This window comes from Brassica napus, chromosome C4 (genome assembly GCF_020379485.1).
Source record: "Brassica napus cultivar Da-Ae chromosome C4, Da-Ae, whole genome shotgun sequence".
Taxonomy (NCBI): Eukaryota; Viridiplantae; Streptophyta; class Magnoliopsida; order Brassicales; family Brassicaceae; genus Brassica; species Brassica napus.
In genome coordinates this window covers 6,520,651-6,537,144 of record NC_063447.1, presented here as the reverse complement: position 1 = coordinate 6,537,144, position 16,494 = coordinate 6,520,651, and the positions used below count along the sequence as shown (strand labels likewise).

The 16,494-nt window shown below is 33.5% G+C and overlaps 3 protein-coding genes across 4 annotated transcripts; all 3 read left to right on the top strand.

The window, feature by feature from the left end:
* Window positions 1-1,692: 1,692 nt before the first annotated feature.
* On the top strand, window positions 1,693-4,744 carry LOC106454651 (inorganic phosphate transporter 1-4-like). The gene is made up of 2 exons (XM_022720250.2): window positions 1,693-2,328; window positions 2,941-4,744. The coding sequence occupies exon 2, from the start codon at window positions 2,953-2,955 to the stop codon at window positions 4,552-4,554; it is 1,602 nt and encodes a 533-aa protein (XP_022575971.2). The 5' UTR covers window positions 1,693-2,328; window positions 2,941-2,952; the 3' UTR covers window positions 4,555-4,744.
* Window positions 4,745-8,433: 3,689 nt separating this feature from the next.
* LOC111205883 (probable inactive lysine-specific demethylase JMJ19) lies at window positions 8,434-11,889 on the top strand. 2 transcript variants are annotated; one of them, XM_048753468.1, is made up of 7 exons: window positions 8,434-8,546; window positions 8,982-9,325; window positions 9,394-9,471; window positions 9,556-10,221; window positions 10,295-10,447; window positions 10,533-10,901; window positions 11,137-11,889. In XM_048753468.1, exons 2-7 carry the CDS (start codon window positions 9,053-9,055, stop codon window positions 11,734-11,736), a joined length of 2,139 nt encoding a protein of 712 aa, XP_048609425.1. In that variant the 5' UTR covers window positions 8,434-8,546; window positions 8,982-9,052; the 3' UTR covers window positions 11,737-11,889. The 2 variants fall into 2 exon arrangements, with proteins under 2 accessions (XP_048609425.1, XP_048609426.1); XM_048753469.1 differs by having other exon boundaries at window positions 8,507-8,546; window positions 8,986-9,325.
* A 1,101-nt stretch (window positions 11,890-12,990) lies between these two features.
* On the top strand, window positions 12,991-15,835 carry LOC111205096 (endoplasmic reticulum oxidoreductin-2). The gene is made up of 9 exons (XM_048753467.1): window positions 12,991-13,320; window positions 13,707-13,841; window positions 13,932-14,178; window positions 14,332-14,442; window positions 14,555-14,673; window positions 14,771-14,875; window positions 14,968-15,176; window positions 15,294-15,417; window positions 15,514-15,835. Exons 1-9 carry the CDS (start codon window positions 13,156-13,158, stop codon window positions 15,658-15,660), a joined length of 1,362 nt encoding a protein of 453 aa, XP_048609424.1. The 5' UTR covers window positions 12,991-13,155; the 3' UTR covers window positions 15,661-15,835.
* Window positions 15,836-16,494: the final 659 nt, after the last annotated feature.

The following is a 16,494-nucleotide window of genomic DNA, read 5'->3' as shown; positions in this document are numbered from 1 at the left end:
ACATACTCTATGGTTTGAAATCGTGAGATCAACTAAACTAGAAAAGAACAATTTCTTATATTAATATATATTATATAATTATGTTACATGGAATTTCAAGTTGGAAGTCATAAGCCATACTATATATTTTTTTTTTTTGATAATCCAGGGGTTCCCCACTTACGTGGATCATTCCCCTGGGTCCGGTTAGGCAGCGGTCCACTTCACCCGGGAGAGCTTTACCTGGGCTAAGGACAAGGCCCAACATCCAGTACCGCATTTGATGACAAGATGGGCAGTTTCTCTCCGCCTGGCGTCGAACCCGGGAGCATGACAATTGGCCCCCAAGACTCTTACCAAACGAACTACCACGTGCCGTCAAGCCATACTATACTTTACAATAGATATTCATTTCCCGTTTTCATGGTTTGTTATGTGAAAATTCCTCTTGAAAATATTTAGCAAAACTCTTTTATGTTTTTTTTTTTTTTAACTTAACTCTTTTATGTTAGGATTGGGAAAGATCATTGTAATCTCTTTTTGGTTCAGTATGCAGTCTCTCTTCTAAGTTGTCATCTTTTGGACTCAGTGAATGATTTTCTAGCGAAAAATATATACACAGTAGAAATGATAAAACTATCCTATTAAAAACCATTGACATTGTAGGCTATTTCTGTAGATATTTTCATCCTGCATTTTCTGTTTTTTTACTAAAACAAAGTTAGATACATATCTAATATTACTAAATTAAAAATATAATGGCATGAGATAACTTTTGGGAATAAATTGTCAACAAAATAACTGTTTATTGTATCAATTTTCTTCTTCTAAATTCTTTTGTTCACGTCGTTAAATTTATTTTAATACAAATTATTACTAAAATTTTATAAAATAACGTATTAGTAATTTTTATGATATTTTTCTATTTCCAATCAAATGATGATAACATATTTGTCAAACAGAAGATTTTTAATTAGTAATCAAAGTTTGAACACACTCCTAATTGAATTCACGTATTATAATTATTGTTTTGTTTTAAAAGTGTACGACAGTCGACAGATTACTTACTTTATTTGTATTTGAAACCTATATCTGCCTAAGCCGCATGGCAGGTAGTAGGTATCTGGTGATTGTATTAAATAGTGAATTAAAATTTTGCGTTTTCCGAGCATTAAACTCCGAGTTATTGTAGGGCTAGGTTCACCCGCCAATAGAATTTTATTATTTCAAATTCGATATCTTTTAAAAAAAAAAAACAAAATATTATCAAGTTATATTCTATTTTTAAAATAAAAAAGTGAGAAAAAATAGCAGCTACAGAAAAAATAGCAGCTACAGCAAAACACTAAACCTTAAACCCTAAATCTTAAACCCTAAATCCTTTGGTAAACTTAAACCTTTGGGTAAACCCTAAACCCTTGGATAAATCCTAAACTCTAAATAAAAACACTAAACCCTAAAACTCTAAACCCTAAATCCTAAACCCTAAATCCTAAACCCTAAACCCTTGAGTGTTTTAGTGTTTAGTGATTTTGATTTAGAGTTTAAGATTTATCCTAGAGTTTAAGATTTATCCTAGAGTTTAGGGTTTACCTAAGGGTTTAGGGTTTAGGATTTAGGGTTTAGGGATTAGGATTTAGGGTTTAATGTTTTGCTGATGACGTTAAAAATATTTTTTTTTTTGTAATTACTACTATTTTTTATTTATTTCTTTTTACTTTTTAATTTTAAAAAGATAATATAAATTGGCAATATTTTGTTTCTTTTTTTAAAATATATCAAATATGAAATAACACAATCCTATTGGTCGGTGAACCGAAACCCTACGGAGTGAACCCAATAATAAGTTTTAAACTCCCCGTATCAGAAAACAAATCATGGTCAACTACGAGAAAAACGCGAAGAACGTGTTATAATATTGGACCAGCTATGTTTTCGATGATAATATATAATCTCTACAGCAAAACAGAAGCAGCCTGTCCTAATTGAATATCTCACATATACTCGCTTATAAATGGCCGTTTCAGAACGGTTGCACTAACCAGCGGGGTTGGCCTGGTGGTGTTGAGAGAGCTTCGGCCTCAATACGCACCCGGGTTCGAACCGCTGGCCAGGCAATTGGGGTATCTAATTCCCCATAGTACCAAATGGTCCGCCTCGCCCCGAGGGGTTGGCCCCTGGGGTGGAAGTCCCTCCAGGTTAATCAAAAAAAAAAAAAAAAAAAAAACGGTTGCACTATATATCCTTGTTCATCGATCAGTAGCTTCAACGCCCATTTCACTTTCTTTGCCTCCATCTCTATCCCAGAGATCAGATCATTTCACACGTAGAAGAAGATTGTATATTAATGTAAGTCTTTTTGTTTTTCATTAATGTTTGTGGATGTTTATGTATAATTTGACAATCCATACTTTTTCTAAGGAGGAAAACTAATGTTAGTCAAACTGTTTTGATTCTACTATTGCTCTTTTAATCAAGCTGTGTTTTCCGCTTTCTTGGATCATTATTACTATAAATTCTCTTGTAGAGTTTTAGTTGGATCTTACCGCTCCCCTTCTAGAAATTTTTATTTTGTTTTGGATTAATTCATGGGAAATTAGGCCTTAATTCATATACATGTATAGACAGACCTACCACATCATCGTTTACTTTTTAAGATTTGGTTACGTGAAGGTAAAGAGCCATATCATCTTTTCCCGAAAAAATGTAGAGCATATAACTTATGAATTACACATCACTATTTTCATGTCTGTATAATTGCTTAACAACAAAATTAGTTTAAAAAAAAAAATTGCTTAACAAATCTTTATAAAATTAAAAACAATGGAGTTGTCTTTAGTACATGAAACTTTTTTAGTAATATGTGAAAATATACTATCAGTCCATTATTTAGATGTTCGAGCTTTAATATGCTACTAAAAAAATACTAATGTTGATTTTTTTTTTTTGATGAAATTACAGAAGTGAAGAAGAATGGCAGATAATCAGTTACAAGTTCTGAATGCACTTGACGTAGCCAAGACGCAATGGTACCATTTTACTGCGATTGTAATTGCTGGAATGGGATTCTTCACCGATGCATACGATCTCTTCTGCATTTCTCTTGTCACAAAGCTACTCGGCCGCATTTACTACCACGTCCCAGGCTCCCATAAGCCAGGGACTCTCCCTCCCAATGTTGCTGCTGCCACCAACGGTGTTGCCTTCTGTGGGACCCTTGCCGGTCAGCTATTTTTCGGGTGGCTTGGTGACAAGCTGGGGAGAAAGAAAGTGTATGGCATGACGTTGATGATCATGGTTCTTTGCTCCATAGCCTCTGGTCTCTCTTTTGGAGACAAGCCAAAAACCGTGATGGCCACGCTATGTTTCTTTAGGTTTTGGCTAGGGTTTGGGATTGGTGGTGACTATCCTTTATCCGCAACGATCATGTCTGAATACGCTAACAAGAAGACACGTGGAGCGTTTATCTCAGCTGTTTTCGCAATGCAAGGGTTTGGGATCATGGCTGGTGGCATCTTTGCTATTATCATTTCCTCTGTGTTTGATGCTAAGTTCCCAGCGCCGGCCTATGCGGATGATGCCTTGGGATCCACGGTACCTCAAGCAGATTTTGTGTGGCGTATAATCCTGATGTTTGGTGCTATACCTGCGTCGATGACGTATTACTCAAGGTCCAAGATGCCGGAAACCGCCAGATACACAGCTTTGGTTGCTAAAAATGCACAGCAAGCTGCGTCAGACATGTCTAGGGTTCTGCAAGTGGAGATAGAGCCAGAACAGATTTTGGAAGAGATTTCAACGGATAAGTCCAAATCCTTTTCCTTATTTTCCAAACAATTCATGAAACGCCATGGACTTCACTTGCTAGGTACTACATCAACATGGTTCCTTCTCGACATCGCTTTCTACAGCCAAAACCTTTTCCAGAAGGATATTTTCAGCGCAATCGGGTGGATCCCTCCGGCTCAGACCATGAACGCGGTTCAAGAAGTTTTCAAGATTGCACGCGCTCAAACCCTCATCGCCTTGTGTAGCACGGTTCCTGGTTACTGGTTCACAGTTGTGTTCATTGACGTCATTGGAAGATTCGCCATTCAGCTGATGGGATTCTTTTTCATGACGGTCTTTATGTTTGCGTTGGCTATTCCGTACACTCACTGGACTCACAAGGACAACCGCATTGGATTCGTTATCATGTACTCCTTAACATTCTTTTTTGCTAACTTTGGACCCAATGCTACAACATTCGTCGTGCCGGCAGAAATCTTCCCAGCTAGGTTCAGATCAACATGTCATGGTATCTCTGCCGCATCAGGTAAACTAGGTGCGATGGTTGGTGCGTTTGGATTCTTGTACTTGGCTCAAAGCCCTGACAAGAACAAGACAGACGCAGGATACCATCCAGGGATTGGGGTCAGGAACTCGCTTCTCGTGTTGGGTGTGATTAACTTCTTGGGTATTCTCTTCACTTTCTTGGTGCCTGAATCCAAAGGCAAATCGCTTGAAGAAATGTCTGGTGAAAATGAAAGCAATGAGCAGAACAACAACGATAGTAGAACTGTCGAAATGGTGTAGTAGCTTTTAGCAAAAAAAAAAAAAAAGAAATGGTGTAGTTGATACAATATGTCCTTTGTTTTTTTGTTCTTGTTTTTTTGGCAACTTAAGTTGTTCTTCGTGTGATATGTTGATGTTCAAATGCTATTGAAATCAAAATGTTCATGTATCGATTTCAGGTTAAATCTCTGAGTAAAAGATATTTTTTGGTTTTGTTGATTTTTTATTTATTTATATAACTACGAATGTGAAATTGATAGATAGGGTATGAAGGGTGTCGTATTTCCTAACGTTCCTAAAGAAAATTACCATTTACAATAAATAATTTTTTTTTCTCATTCCCTACCATTCTTTTTTTTTAGAGAAATAAATAACAAAATTATTCATTGTTAAATGCGAGATGAAACAACTATTCCTTTAATTCTTCCAATTTTATTCATCCACATTATTTGTTTCATCTGGTCAACAATTGACATTTAAGCTCTTCAACCCAAATAAGAAGTAAGCTCACAAAGACATGAAGCTAGGCTTTAATGCAAGACTTATTCTTGGGTTTACCCACCCCCTAGGTGAATTTCTAGGTTTACCAACCAATAGAATTGTATTATTTCATATTCGATATATTTAAAAAAAAACAAAATACTATCAAACTATATTATGTTTTTAAAATAAAAAGATAAAAATAATTAATAAAAATACTAGTAGTTATAAAAAAATATTTTTAACGTCGTTAGCAAAACACTAAATCCTAAACCCTAAATCCTAAACCCTTGGATAAATCCTAAACTCTAAATCAAAAACACTAAACACTAAAACACTCAAGGGTTTATGGTTTAGGATTTAGGATTTAGTGTTTTAAGAGGTGATGTAGCTGTAGAATCCAAAATTTAGTTTAAAGATGTACATGTCAACCAATCACGCTTTCCTTTCTTTTAAAAAGGTACAACAAAAATATCTCTGAAAAATTAAAAAAAAAAAGGCTCTAGAGAACTTTATTTTTAGATCAAAAAAATAGTACTTTACAAAATTACATCAAAAATAGTTAGAGCAAATAAATCTACAGCTGCTATTCTAAAGCTAAAAAATGAAAGCCACAACACCTACCAATCACCTCTTAGTGTTTGGTATTTTTGATTTAGAGTTTATGATTATCCAAAAATTTAGGGTTTATCCAAAGGTTTAGGATTTACCCAATGGTTGAGAATTTACCCAAGGGTTGAGGATTTATCCAAGGGTTGAGAATTTACCCATGGGTTTAGGGTTTATCCAAATGTTTAGCATTTAGGATTTACGGTTTAGTTTTTTGCTGATGACTTTAAAAATATCTTTTAGGAATTTTTTTTTATAATTACTATTTTTTTTAATTTAAAAACATAATATAACTTGACAATAGTTTGTTTCCTTTTTAGAAAAAAATATCGAATGTAAAATAACGAAATTATATTAGTCGATGAACCCAAAAATAACTCTTAACTAGATTTTAACCCGCACATTCGTGCGGATATTTTTTCATTTTATAAATATATTTGATATTATTATAAAGATTTTAAATATATAATTTACATTTTATTATTATATATTGTGTAAATCAATAATATTATTTTTTAATTTCTTATTCGGCATTATTAATTACATGAATTTTGTTATTATTTATTGTGTAAATCTTCCCACGTTTGGAAGATTACATGAATTTTTTATTTGTTTTTGTTACTATATTAATACATTATTTTATAAAAAAAATATTTTAAATTTTGGTAATATTTTCTAATTTTTTCAACAGATTTTGTTAAAATTAAAAAGAAAAATTATAATTAAAATTTGATTTTTTATTAATATTTTAAATGAATTAGTAAAATTTCGTAGTTTTCTAATAACATATTTTTAAATAGTATATGAACTAAAGGTTATCATATACTATTATATTTTTGTATATAAACATTTAAAAAATATATTGTTGAGAGTTTTCAAAATAAATAAAAAGATAATATATAGCTGCAGATATAAAATTTTAACCAATGTTAATAAATTTATTTTTGTATAAAAATATCATATAGTTTAATTTTAACCCATTTTAACGATGAATGATAATTTATTTAAAAGAAACAACTTAAAAATAAATTTTATCATATTTAATTCATATAGCACTTCTATTTTTATATAATACATAATATAATTATAGAATTTATAAAAGAAATCGTATATAATTTTCATTTTCTTGTTTTATAATAAAATTTTAGTTAACATTAATTTATAACAATATTATATAACTAATTATAAAATTAATTAATATGTTATTTGATACAAATATTTAAAATTTTAAGTAAGATTTTGTTAGATTCTTTCCCAACAGATTTTCTTATACTTTAAAAGAAAAATAAAATATATAGTTGAGTTATTATTAATGTAAATAATCAAATATGTCATATTAACTAATTTTTTAAATGGTCCTACTATGACTGGTTAATGGTAGATAAAAATAGAACCCTAATTTAATAGATCAGATGTAATAACCTTGCTTGCGATAAATAAAAAAAAAATACATATAATCGTGAGAGTTAGAGACGTTTCGACATCTAATTTGGAACAATATAAAACAAAATGATAAAAAACCAAAAATAGACTAAAGATATTCACTACTTACTACTCCCTCCGTTTCATAATATAAGTAGTTTTGGCTAAAAGCGCGAAGATTAAGAAAATTATTATGTTTTTAAAAAGTATTTTATAATAAATAGGTTAGACATAATTTAACCAATAAAAATAAATCTATTTAATTTGATTGGTCATACTGTATTCAATAAATGTAAAAGTTACCTAGAAATACGAAAACTACTTACATTTTGAAACAAAAAAAATCCCTAAAACTACTTACAATATGAAACGGAGGGAGTAGTGTTTAGTGTAGATTTTCTAGATATCTAATTTTACCATATTTAGAGAATTATGTCGCGGAATCAATAATTAGGGAATAAATAATCAAAAATTTGAGAGAAAGAAAATCTAAAAAGTTAAAAGCTAAAATAATTAAAAATACATATTTAGTGTTTAATGTTGTTCTTTAGAAGTCTTTTTTTTTTTGAAGTCAATGAACATTTTAAAAAGTTGTAGAGTACTCAACAATTAGAAAATAATTAAACAGGTTAAAAGAAAGTAAAAATAGACAAATTAGTGTTTAATGTAAATTTCTTTTATGCCTAATTTTGTTAAGTGAATATACATTTAGTTTTATATTGTGTCGTCAATGATTAGAAATAAACATGTTAATATGAAATATTTGAGATGAAAGCTAAAAAAAACAAAAATAGATTAAAAATATTCGTTTAATGTTTAATTCTTTAGATGTCTAATTTTATTAAGTGAACATATTATTTTGCGTAATGCGTATTGAATGATAGAAAACAAATATAATATTTGAGACGAAAGAATTATGATAGTCAAAATAGTAGCTTAAAAATATTCGTTTAGTGTTTAGTGTAGAGTTTTTAAACGTCTAACTTTGTCAAGTGAATATACATTTAGGGAATTATGTTGCGTAGTTAACAATTAAAGAATAAATATGTTAATATCAGGAATTGAATGACAATTATCTTTAGAAAAATTTAATTTAATTTTCTAACTAGATTTTGATCCGTACTTTCAAAGCGCAGATTTTTTAAATAAATATCTTATATAATAAATATGGACGGTTATAAATATAGTGCGTGATTGGTTATAAATATTTTGGTTGTAAATATGATTAGTTCTATATATGGTAAGCGAATTAAGTATAGGTCAAAAACTTTTTAAAAATGATAGATTATAAATATAGCAATCAAATTAATTAAAAAATTTAAATTAGGTAATGACATTCGTTTGGAAATAACTTTAACTAAGGACATAATCCTAGCGATTGTGTTTTAATAGTATAGATGAAAATTAGTTTATAATATATATATATATATTCTCAATTAACAGACTCGAGAGGCACTTGCTTCGGTAATATCTGAAAGTTTCAGGAATCTCAGTTCGCCTAGGTATGTGTTCTACTCGTTTCTTGTCTGAAAATCTTAGATTTTGAATGAATCCTAATAAGATCCGATACTTCCTTCGAGAAAGCGTTTTGTTTCAATAAGCTCTGCAAATGATTTCTTGCTTATCCTCTGATTGAAAAGGAGCTTCCTTTATGTGAATTTCTTCGAAAAAGGTTTAATTTCGAAAATTGAAGAACGATTTTAAGGGTAAAGATTGAAAAAATTGATAATCTTTTGATTAAGCAAGAACGATTCGTCTTCTACAGTTTCAAAAGCTTAGATGGTATGTAGTCGAGCATAGTAGCTTGCTCTGTATGTTTAAGGTTCCAAGAACCAACCAAGAAAGAGCATTTTTACTTAACCATTCTCGTTGTTTAGTATTGGCACTGCCACAGTTTATACTTTGACATTAGTTTTTTTTTTCCTCACCTTCTGCAGGAAGTTGCTTCAGCTTTATTTCCTCTTACGGAAAAATAATATTTTGGTTGGTGGCTGTAAAGGTTCTAATAATGGGGATTGAAGGTAACCACACATATTCAAAATCTGGGAATATGGACAAGTTGTCAACTCCTCCAGGTTTTGTGTCTCAAACAACGTTTGTGCTGAGGAATGTACACCAAGACAGAGATAGTTCAAGGTCAATGACGCCAGGACAAGAGCAGATAACTGGATTCGGTATGGATGATGCTAGTTTCAAGTTGTCTCTTAACAGCCGACCGTGGATAGTCCATGATGATCACACAAATCCCAACTCAGAGTCCTTAAAGCCAATCAAACCTGAGGTTCCCATAACTACCTCTACCTCATTCCTCTCTTTCTTTCATATAAATGTTAAGACTTTTGCATTCAGGTTAGGGAAAGAAGGATACAGCGAGTCTCCAAGAACGTAGCCCTTGAGGAAGCTCCAGTGTTCAACCCAACCGAGGAGGTTAGTTTTGCTTTTTTGCTATTATAAAAAAAAGACACAATCATGTAATGCTTACAGAGAAAAATATGTTAAATGGATTGCCAGGAGTTCAGTGACACTCTCTCGTATATTGCAAGCTTACGTGACAAAGCTGAGCCTTATGGAATCTGTTGTGTTGTTCCTCCTCCTTCATGGAAACCTCCTTGTCTTCTCGAGGACAAGGAGGTTTGGGAGGCTTCCAAATTCGACACTCAAGTACAGCTCTTTGATGCTGCGAATGACGCAACGATTAAGAAGGAGGCTGATGATGATGATGACGATGATGATGAGGATCATACATCGGAGGAGAACGTCAAGTTTTGTAGAGTAGAACGTGGTCCTAGGAAAACTCTGGAGACCTTTAAGAACTTTGCGGATTCATATAAGAAGAGGCATTTCAGCGTAGAGGATGAGGTTTTGGGTTCCAAGAGTTCTTCAACCCCATCGCTAAAACAAGAGCCAACTGTGGCAGATGTTGAAAAAGAGTATAGACAACTTGTTGAGAGTCCACTTGTTGAAATTGAGGTTCTTTATGGGAATGATCTAGACACCAGAACTTTCAGCAGTGGGTTTCCTTTACCTGGAGCATCTGAGTCTTGCAAGTACAAGACATCAGGTTGGAATCTGAACAATACAGCTAAGCTTCCTGGCTCTCTTCTATCGTATGAAGACTGTGAATCAGTTGGTGTTCCTCGTCTAAGTGTAGGAATGTTTCTGTCTTCCCAATTGTGGGTAAGTTTTCATCAGTTGAAGCTTTGCAATCTAATTTGCTTGTTTAATCTCATATATATCTGTTGATGTGCAGAAATCTGAAAAGGACAGACTCTACTCGCTCTGCTATTTGCATATGGGAGCTCCTAGAGTGTGGTACTCTGTAGCAGGGTGTCATCGTTCCAAGGTGATGAACTTATTCCCTGAGATGTCAGGAGAACTACAGTCAAAGATAAGCCGTGAACCTGTAAGTACTTAAAACCACACTAAGCATTTTAAACACTTAAGAGTCTCGGTTAGTTTTACAAGTGAAGCGCTGATTCATTTGGCAGGTGATGATAATGTCTCCATACGCACTAAACATGGAAGGCATACCAGTGACCCGGTGTGTCCAAAACCCTGGCCAGTATGTTATATTGTTTCCAGGGTCTTGTTACTCTGCAGTTAACTGTGGCTTCAACTGTTTGGAGAAAGCAAACTTTGCTCCCATAGATTGGTTGCCCCATGGGGATGTTGCTGTTCATCAGAATCAAGAGAAGAAGAAGAAATCATTAATATCGTATGATAAGATATTACTAGGAGCTGCAAGGGAAGCTGTCAAACACCTTAAGGAGTACTCTTTATCCAAGAAGAAAACAGCAGACAATATGAGATGGCTTAACGCGTGTGGTAGAGAGGGTTTGTTCACCAGCATTGTTAAGGTATGCTCACTACCTCTTCTTTGCCTGTCTTGGGCCGGCCATGAGATTTTGGGATATAGCCGATTTAGTAAGGGCTTCAATAATTTTTTTATTTATTTTTTTTACAAATTTGGTGGTCTATTTCTATGTAATTTTCTTTAAAAGTTTGCGGCAATGGCCTATGCCGTCCCTCTGTCTTGGTAGCTGTGAGGAACTTGCTTACTGCCTTTTTGCTTTGTTATCTTTTTTGATGTAGTCAAGGGTGAAGCAAGAGAAGAGTAGAAGAGAGTTCCTTGCTAGTTCACTAAAGTCTCAGAGAATGGACAAGAGTTTTGATGACGTGAGCAAGAGGGAATGCTGTTTTTGTTTCGTGGATCTGCATTTCTTCGCGGTCCAGTGTTCGTGTTCCAATGAACGTTACTCGTGTCTGAGCCACGTTAGGAATCTGTGTGCTTGTCCGAGTGGGAAGAAGAGGTTTCTCTATAGGTACACCATAGATGAGCTGAATGTTCTTGTGGAGGCGTTGGAGCTGCAGAAACTCAGCGCTATGTTCAGATGGGGGAACTTTGATCGCAACTATTATGCTTCTTCTCCTGGGATTAAAATTTCACAAGCTGGAGACAAAGGTAAGAGAGCAGATGAGGTTGTGCCTTGTAGTGATAACAATAACACAAGGAAAGATGTTGAAGCTGGAGGGAAGGAGCAGGGTAAGACTAAAGTAAAGGCGAGGTCGATCATGGAGATAATGAAGGGAGATGATGATGAGTCCGGGCCTGTGCAGCCTTGTTCTAATAAACCAAGCAAGACATGCGATGGTTCTGCTGTCAACACTGCAAAGAAACCAAAGCATGGATGAGAAAAATAGAATGTTTTGTTTTTATGTAGTTTTGAGTTGTAGAATAAAAGACTCTTTGTTTTTTTTTTTGCTTTGGTTGAATAATCCAATCCTTTGTACAATATTTTGCTAGAGAATTCCAGTGTAAGAACAATGAAAATTCATCATTTCAAATCTATTAAAATTTATTCCAAAATCAAGTAAAATTTAATAACACCAGATTTGATTTCTATTTTAAAAACCATTCAGTGAATTGATTTGTTATAAATTGATAAATTCTCATTGCTGTTCAAAAGTGAAAATATAGTATTACTTAGTAGGAGTTATTGGTTGTTGTATTTTAATGGATTTGAAAATCCAAACTAAATTTAGTGTTATTGGTTCTATGATTTTCAAATCTGTATTAAAATCATGTGTTATTGGTTTAATGATTCATAAATTCTGTATCAAATCAAGTGTTATTCAATCGTACGGATTTACTAATATATTTGATTTTATAATGGATTTGAATGGATTTGTTTGGATTTTTTAGTTAAAAATACAAAGACTCAAATCCGAGGAAAAACCTCCGGATTTGCATATTTTACTTGGATTTATAAATAATATATGGATTTCTAAATCAATCAAAATATATGTTAATAGATATTTTAAAATCCCGTTCTATTAAAATAGTATAAATAACAAATTCTCAAGATCTATTAGTTTTTGAATGTGTTTTAGTTAAAAATATTAAAATTTAAATAATATAGTTTTAGATAGAATTATAGAATGTTTAATGTAACATCACAATAATTTCATAATCAACCCAAAATATTAAAAACTCAATAAAAGTCGAATCATTTCAGATTTTTCTCAAATACTATACAACCATTATAACACTTGATTTGATATAGTTACAAATCCATTCAAATCCATTATAAAATCAAATATACTAGTAAATCCGTACGATTGAATAACAGTTGATTTGATATAGAATTTATGAATTATTAAACCAATAACACCTGATTTTAATACAGATTTGAAAATCACAGAACCGATAACAGTAGATTTAGTTCGGATTTTCAAATCCATTAAAATATAACAACCAACGACCTCTGCTTAAAAAAAAATAAAAGTAAACAACCACTACAATATGATTTTTGATTGAATTTATAAATTTATTTATTCAGTAACCCCACTTAAAAATGCAGGAAAATAATAAATAGTGCCCGTAGCCGTTGGATCTGATGACTTTTTGCGGTCGCCGTTGGTTTTCTGATAGCTGCGGTTTCATTAAAACGTCGTTCGAATGAGAAACGCCCACGCCACATGCTCTTAGCATTTATACGCCGGAGATTTCTCGTCGTCGCCTGTACCATAGTTTTCTCTCGCACCAAAACCTAACACTAACACAGACTTATATCCTCACCGCGTAGATTCACTCCTCCTGGTGATAATATAATGGCGGACACGGACGTCGGAAACGTGAACGCAAAGGAGAAACGATCGCCGAAGCGATTGATTTTGCTGATCGGAGCTATAGCCGTCGTCGCGGCCGCTGTGCTTTTGAATGCTCAGAAGTCGTCGATTTTCGGTTTCACCGGGAAAATATGCAATTGCCGTAAGGTTAGGTATCTCTCTTTTAAGCTCGTGTAAGTTTCTGATTAGGGGAGCGTCGAATTGATCTTCGTCTAACTTTGAGATCGTGATTAGGTTTAGGTTTACTTATAGTGTTTTTGCTATATCAAAACTAAGAATCTATTCAAATCAGAAGAACTAATCAGGAGGCTTGAATCAGTTACGAATTAGAAGCTGAATAATCAATATATATATATATTGATATATATATATATATTATACATATTTAATGGAATTAGAAGCTGAATGATCTAATAAGTATTAACTATTTTAATTTTGGGAGTTCGAGGCTAATGTTTCATCAGGCTAAGACCTGCAGCTAGAAACTAGTATGTTGGGGGTTTTGTTTTCTTATATTATTCATTTGTATATAGGCTGAGAAGCAGAAGTACATTGGGATGGTTGAAGACTGTTGTTGTGATTACGAGACGGTGAATAAGCTGAACACTGAGGTGTTGCATCCACTGCTTCAAGACCTTGTTAAGACACCCTTTTACCGATATTTCAAGGTTTGGTTTTCTCTTCCTCTTCATCTTCTTGAGATTTGGTTTAGGATTTGGAGGTATATGTTTTGATTAGCTTTGGATCCATTTTTATAGGTTAAACTGTGGTGTGATTGCCCGTTTTGGCCTGATGATGGCATGTGCCGGTTAAGAGACTGTAGTGTTTGTGAGTGTCCTGAGAGCGAGTTCCCTGAGCCGTTTAAGAAGGCTTTAAGCAAAGACAATCCTGTTTGCCAAGAAGGGAAGCCACAAGGTGCTGTTGACCGTACCGTAGACACTAGAGCCTTCACGGGGTGGACTGTCACTGATAATCCCTGGACTAGTGATGATGAAACTGACAATGGTCTGTCTACTTAACCTTTTCCATCACCATGCAAATTATCATTTGTTTCTATACCACTCAGTTCTGGCTCATGTGTGTAATAAAGTAGTGCTTCTAGTATTGAATCTTTATTGGGGTAGATGTAGTTTTTGATGACAAAATACATGATTTCAGGTGAAATGACGTATGTTAATCTTTTGCTGAATCCTGAACGGTACACTGGCTATATTGGTCCGTCTGCTAGAAGGATATGGGATGCTATATACTCTGAGAACTGTCCCAAATGTAAGCTTCACTATTTGTTTATTTATATCCTACCCTCTTTATTCTCCAAGTGGCTGCTCAATTCATGGATTTCTAATCCCTTCAATCATATTGCCTTCTATCTGATGAGTAGATGCATCTGAACAGTCTTGCCAAGAGGAAAAGATATTGTACAAACTGGTCTCTGGTCTTCACTCATCTATTACAGTTCATATAGCTTCAGATTATTTACTTGATGAAGCTAAAAACGTGGTAAGATCTGCCTCAGGAATCTCTCTTGTCCGCTATGTATGTTCTTTTAGCAGAATTAGAAAATCATCTAATGATCTCCATTTTTTTTGTGTTTCAGTGGGGTCAAAACCTAACATTGTTGTATGATCGTGTGTTAAGATACCCAGATCGTGTTCGAAACCTATACTTCACATTTTTGTTTGTTCTCAGAGCAGTAACAAAGGTTAGTTTTCTTTATCGGAATCCAACAAAAAGGGGGTCAGTGGTCTAGAATAATCACAAATAGTTTTTTCTCCTCGCTTTTGTGATTTGTAGGCAGAAAATTACTTGGTAGAAGCTGAATATGAGACTGGTAAAGACAACGTCATCGAGGACTTGAAGACCAAATCTCTTATGAAACAACTAGTTAGTGATCCTAAGACGAGAGCAGCTTGTCCACTACCATTTGATGAAGCCAAGCTCTGGAAGGGCCAACGTGGTCCAGAACTGAAACAACAAATACAAAAACAGTTCAGAAACATAAGGTTATTCTTTTTACCCTTTATTTCCAGCGAGTGTCTCTGCTTGCCACTGGTCTTTTCTTGAGCAATAAGTTGTAGCTAAGTTGAATGCTTTATTTATATTCATTGATGTCCTTGCAGTGCAATAATGGACTGTGTAGGCTGTGAGAAATGTCGTCTATGGGGAAAACTTCAGATTCTTGGTCTCGGCACTGCATTGAAAATCCTTTTCACTGTCAACGGTGAAGACAATCTGCGTCATAATGTGTGTTCCTACTCTTAAACCACACCCTCATAGACATCTTCATGTTTTTGAAGTCTCATGCATTGTATGTTTACTAAATTATTATTTTTATTGCAGCTCGAACTGCAAAGGAATGAAGTGATTGCGCTGATGAATCTACTCAACCGATTATCTGAATCAGTGAGGTTTGTTCATGAAATGAGTCCTGTGGCCGAGAGAATCGCAGGAGATGGAAAAACCAAACCAAATCATAACCGAACATAATTAGGTGATTGTTCGGTTCGGTTTTAAACCGTAAAAACCGAACAGGTTTTCCGTTTCCTAGTATATTGATTCTATTTTCTCTATTGTAGATCTACCTAATTGTTTACATTCTGGCTAATCAGACTTTTGTTGTCACTATCTTCTTCTTTTTAATTGTCAACCTTATTTTACTTTACAGTATTAGTGACTAATGAAGAAACACACAAATCTAACATCAATTGTTCTATGAATATAGTTATAGTGTCATAGTTAGTAGAAACATTCCAAAGGTCTAAATAAATCATGTAGACAATTATAAATACTCTCTTGGATCCTTTTTGCATTTCTAAATTTCTGAAGTATATTTTTTTTTCATTGACTAACCCATAATAGTTTTTTTTTTCACATGTTAATGGAAAAAAATAACATTTGTGAAAAATCACTCAAGAACCAAAAAGAATCAAGATAAACCGGATAAAAATATCATATAGTTTATTCTATTGGTAATCATGCAAAAACACCAAATATTTTGAACTGATTCTCACAGGTAATGCAACTATGCACTATGAAAGGAGGATGCCAGCAAATTTACAAAGTATATCACAATATTGAAACACCTAATAAAGATACTATCAAAAGAGTTCAGCTTTTGCGGTTGACTTGCAAGAAATAGTGCTAAGACATAAAGAGACACTATAAAGGGAATCCTATCCTCCAACCTCAATGAACACACCTTTTGATTATCTGTTCTTTACTATTGCTTCACCACATAAAGCTTTTCCCTTTTTTTTAGTTTTTTTTATTATAAATAGTCTAACCAAACACAAGTAGACTAATGCCATAATCTACAACTGG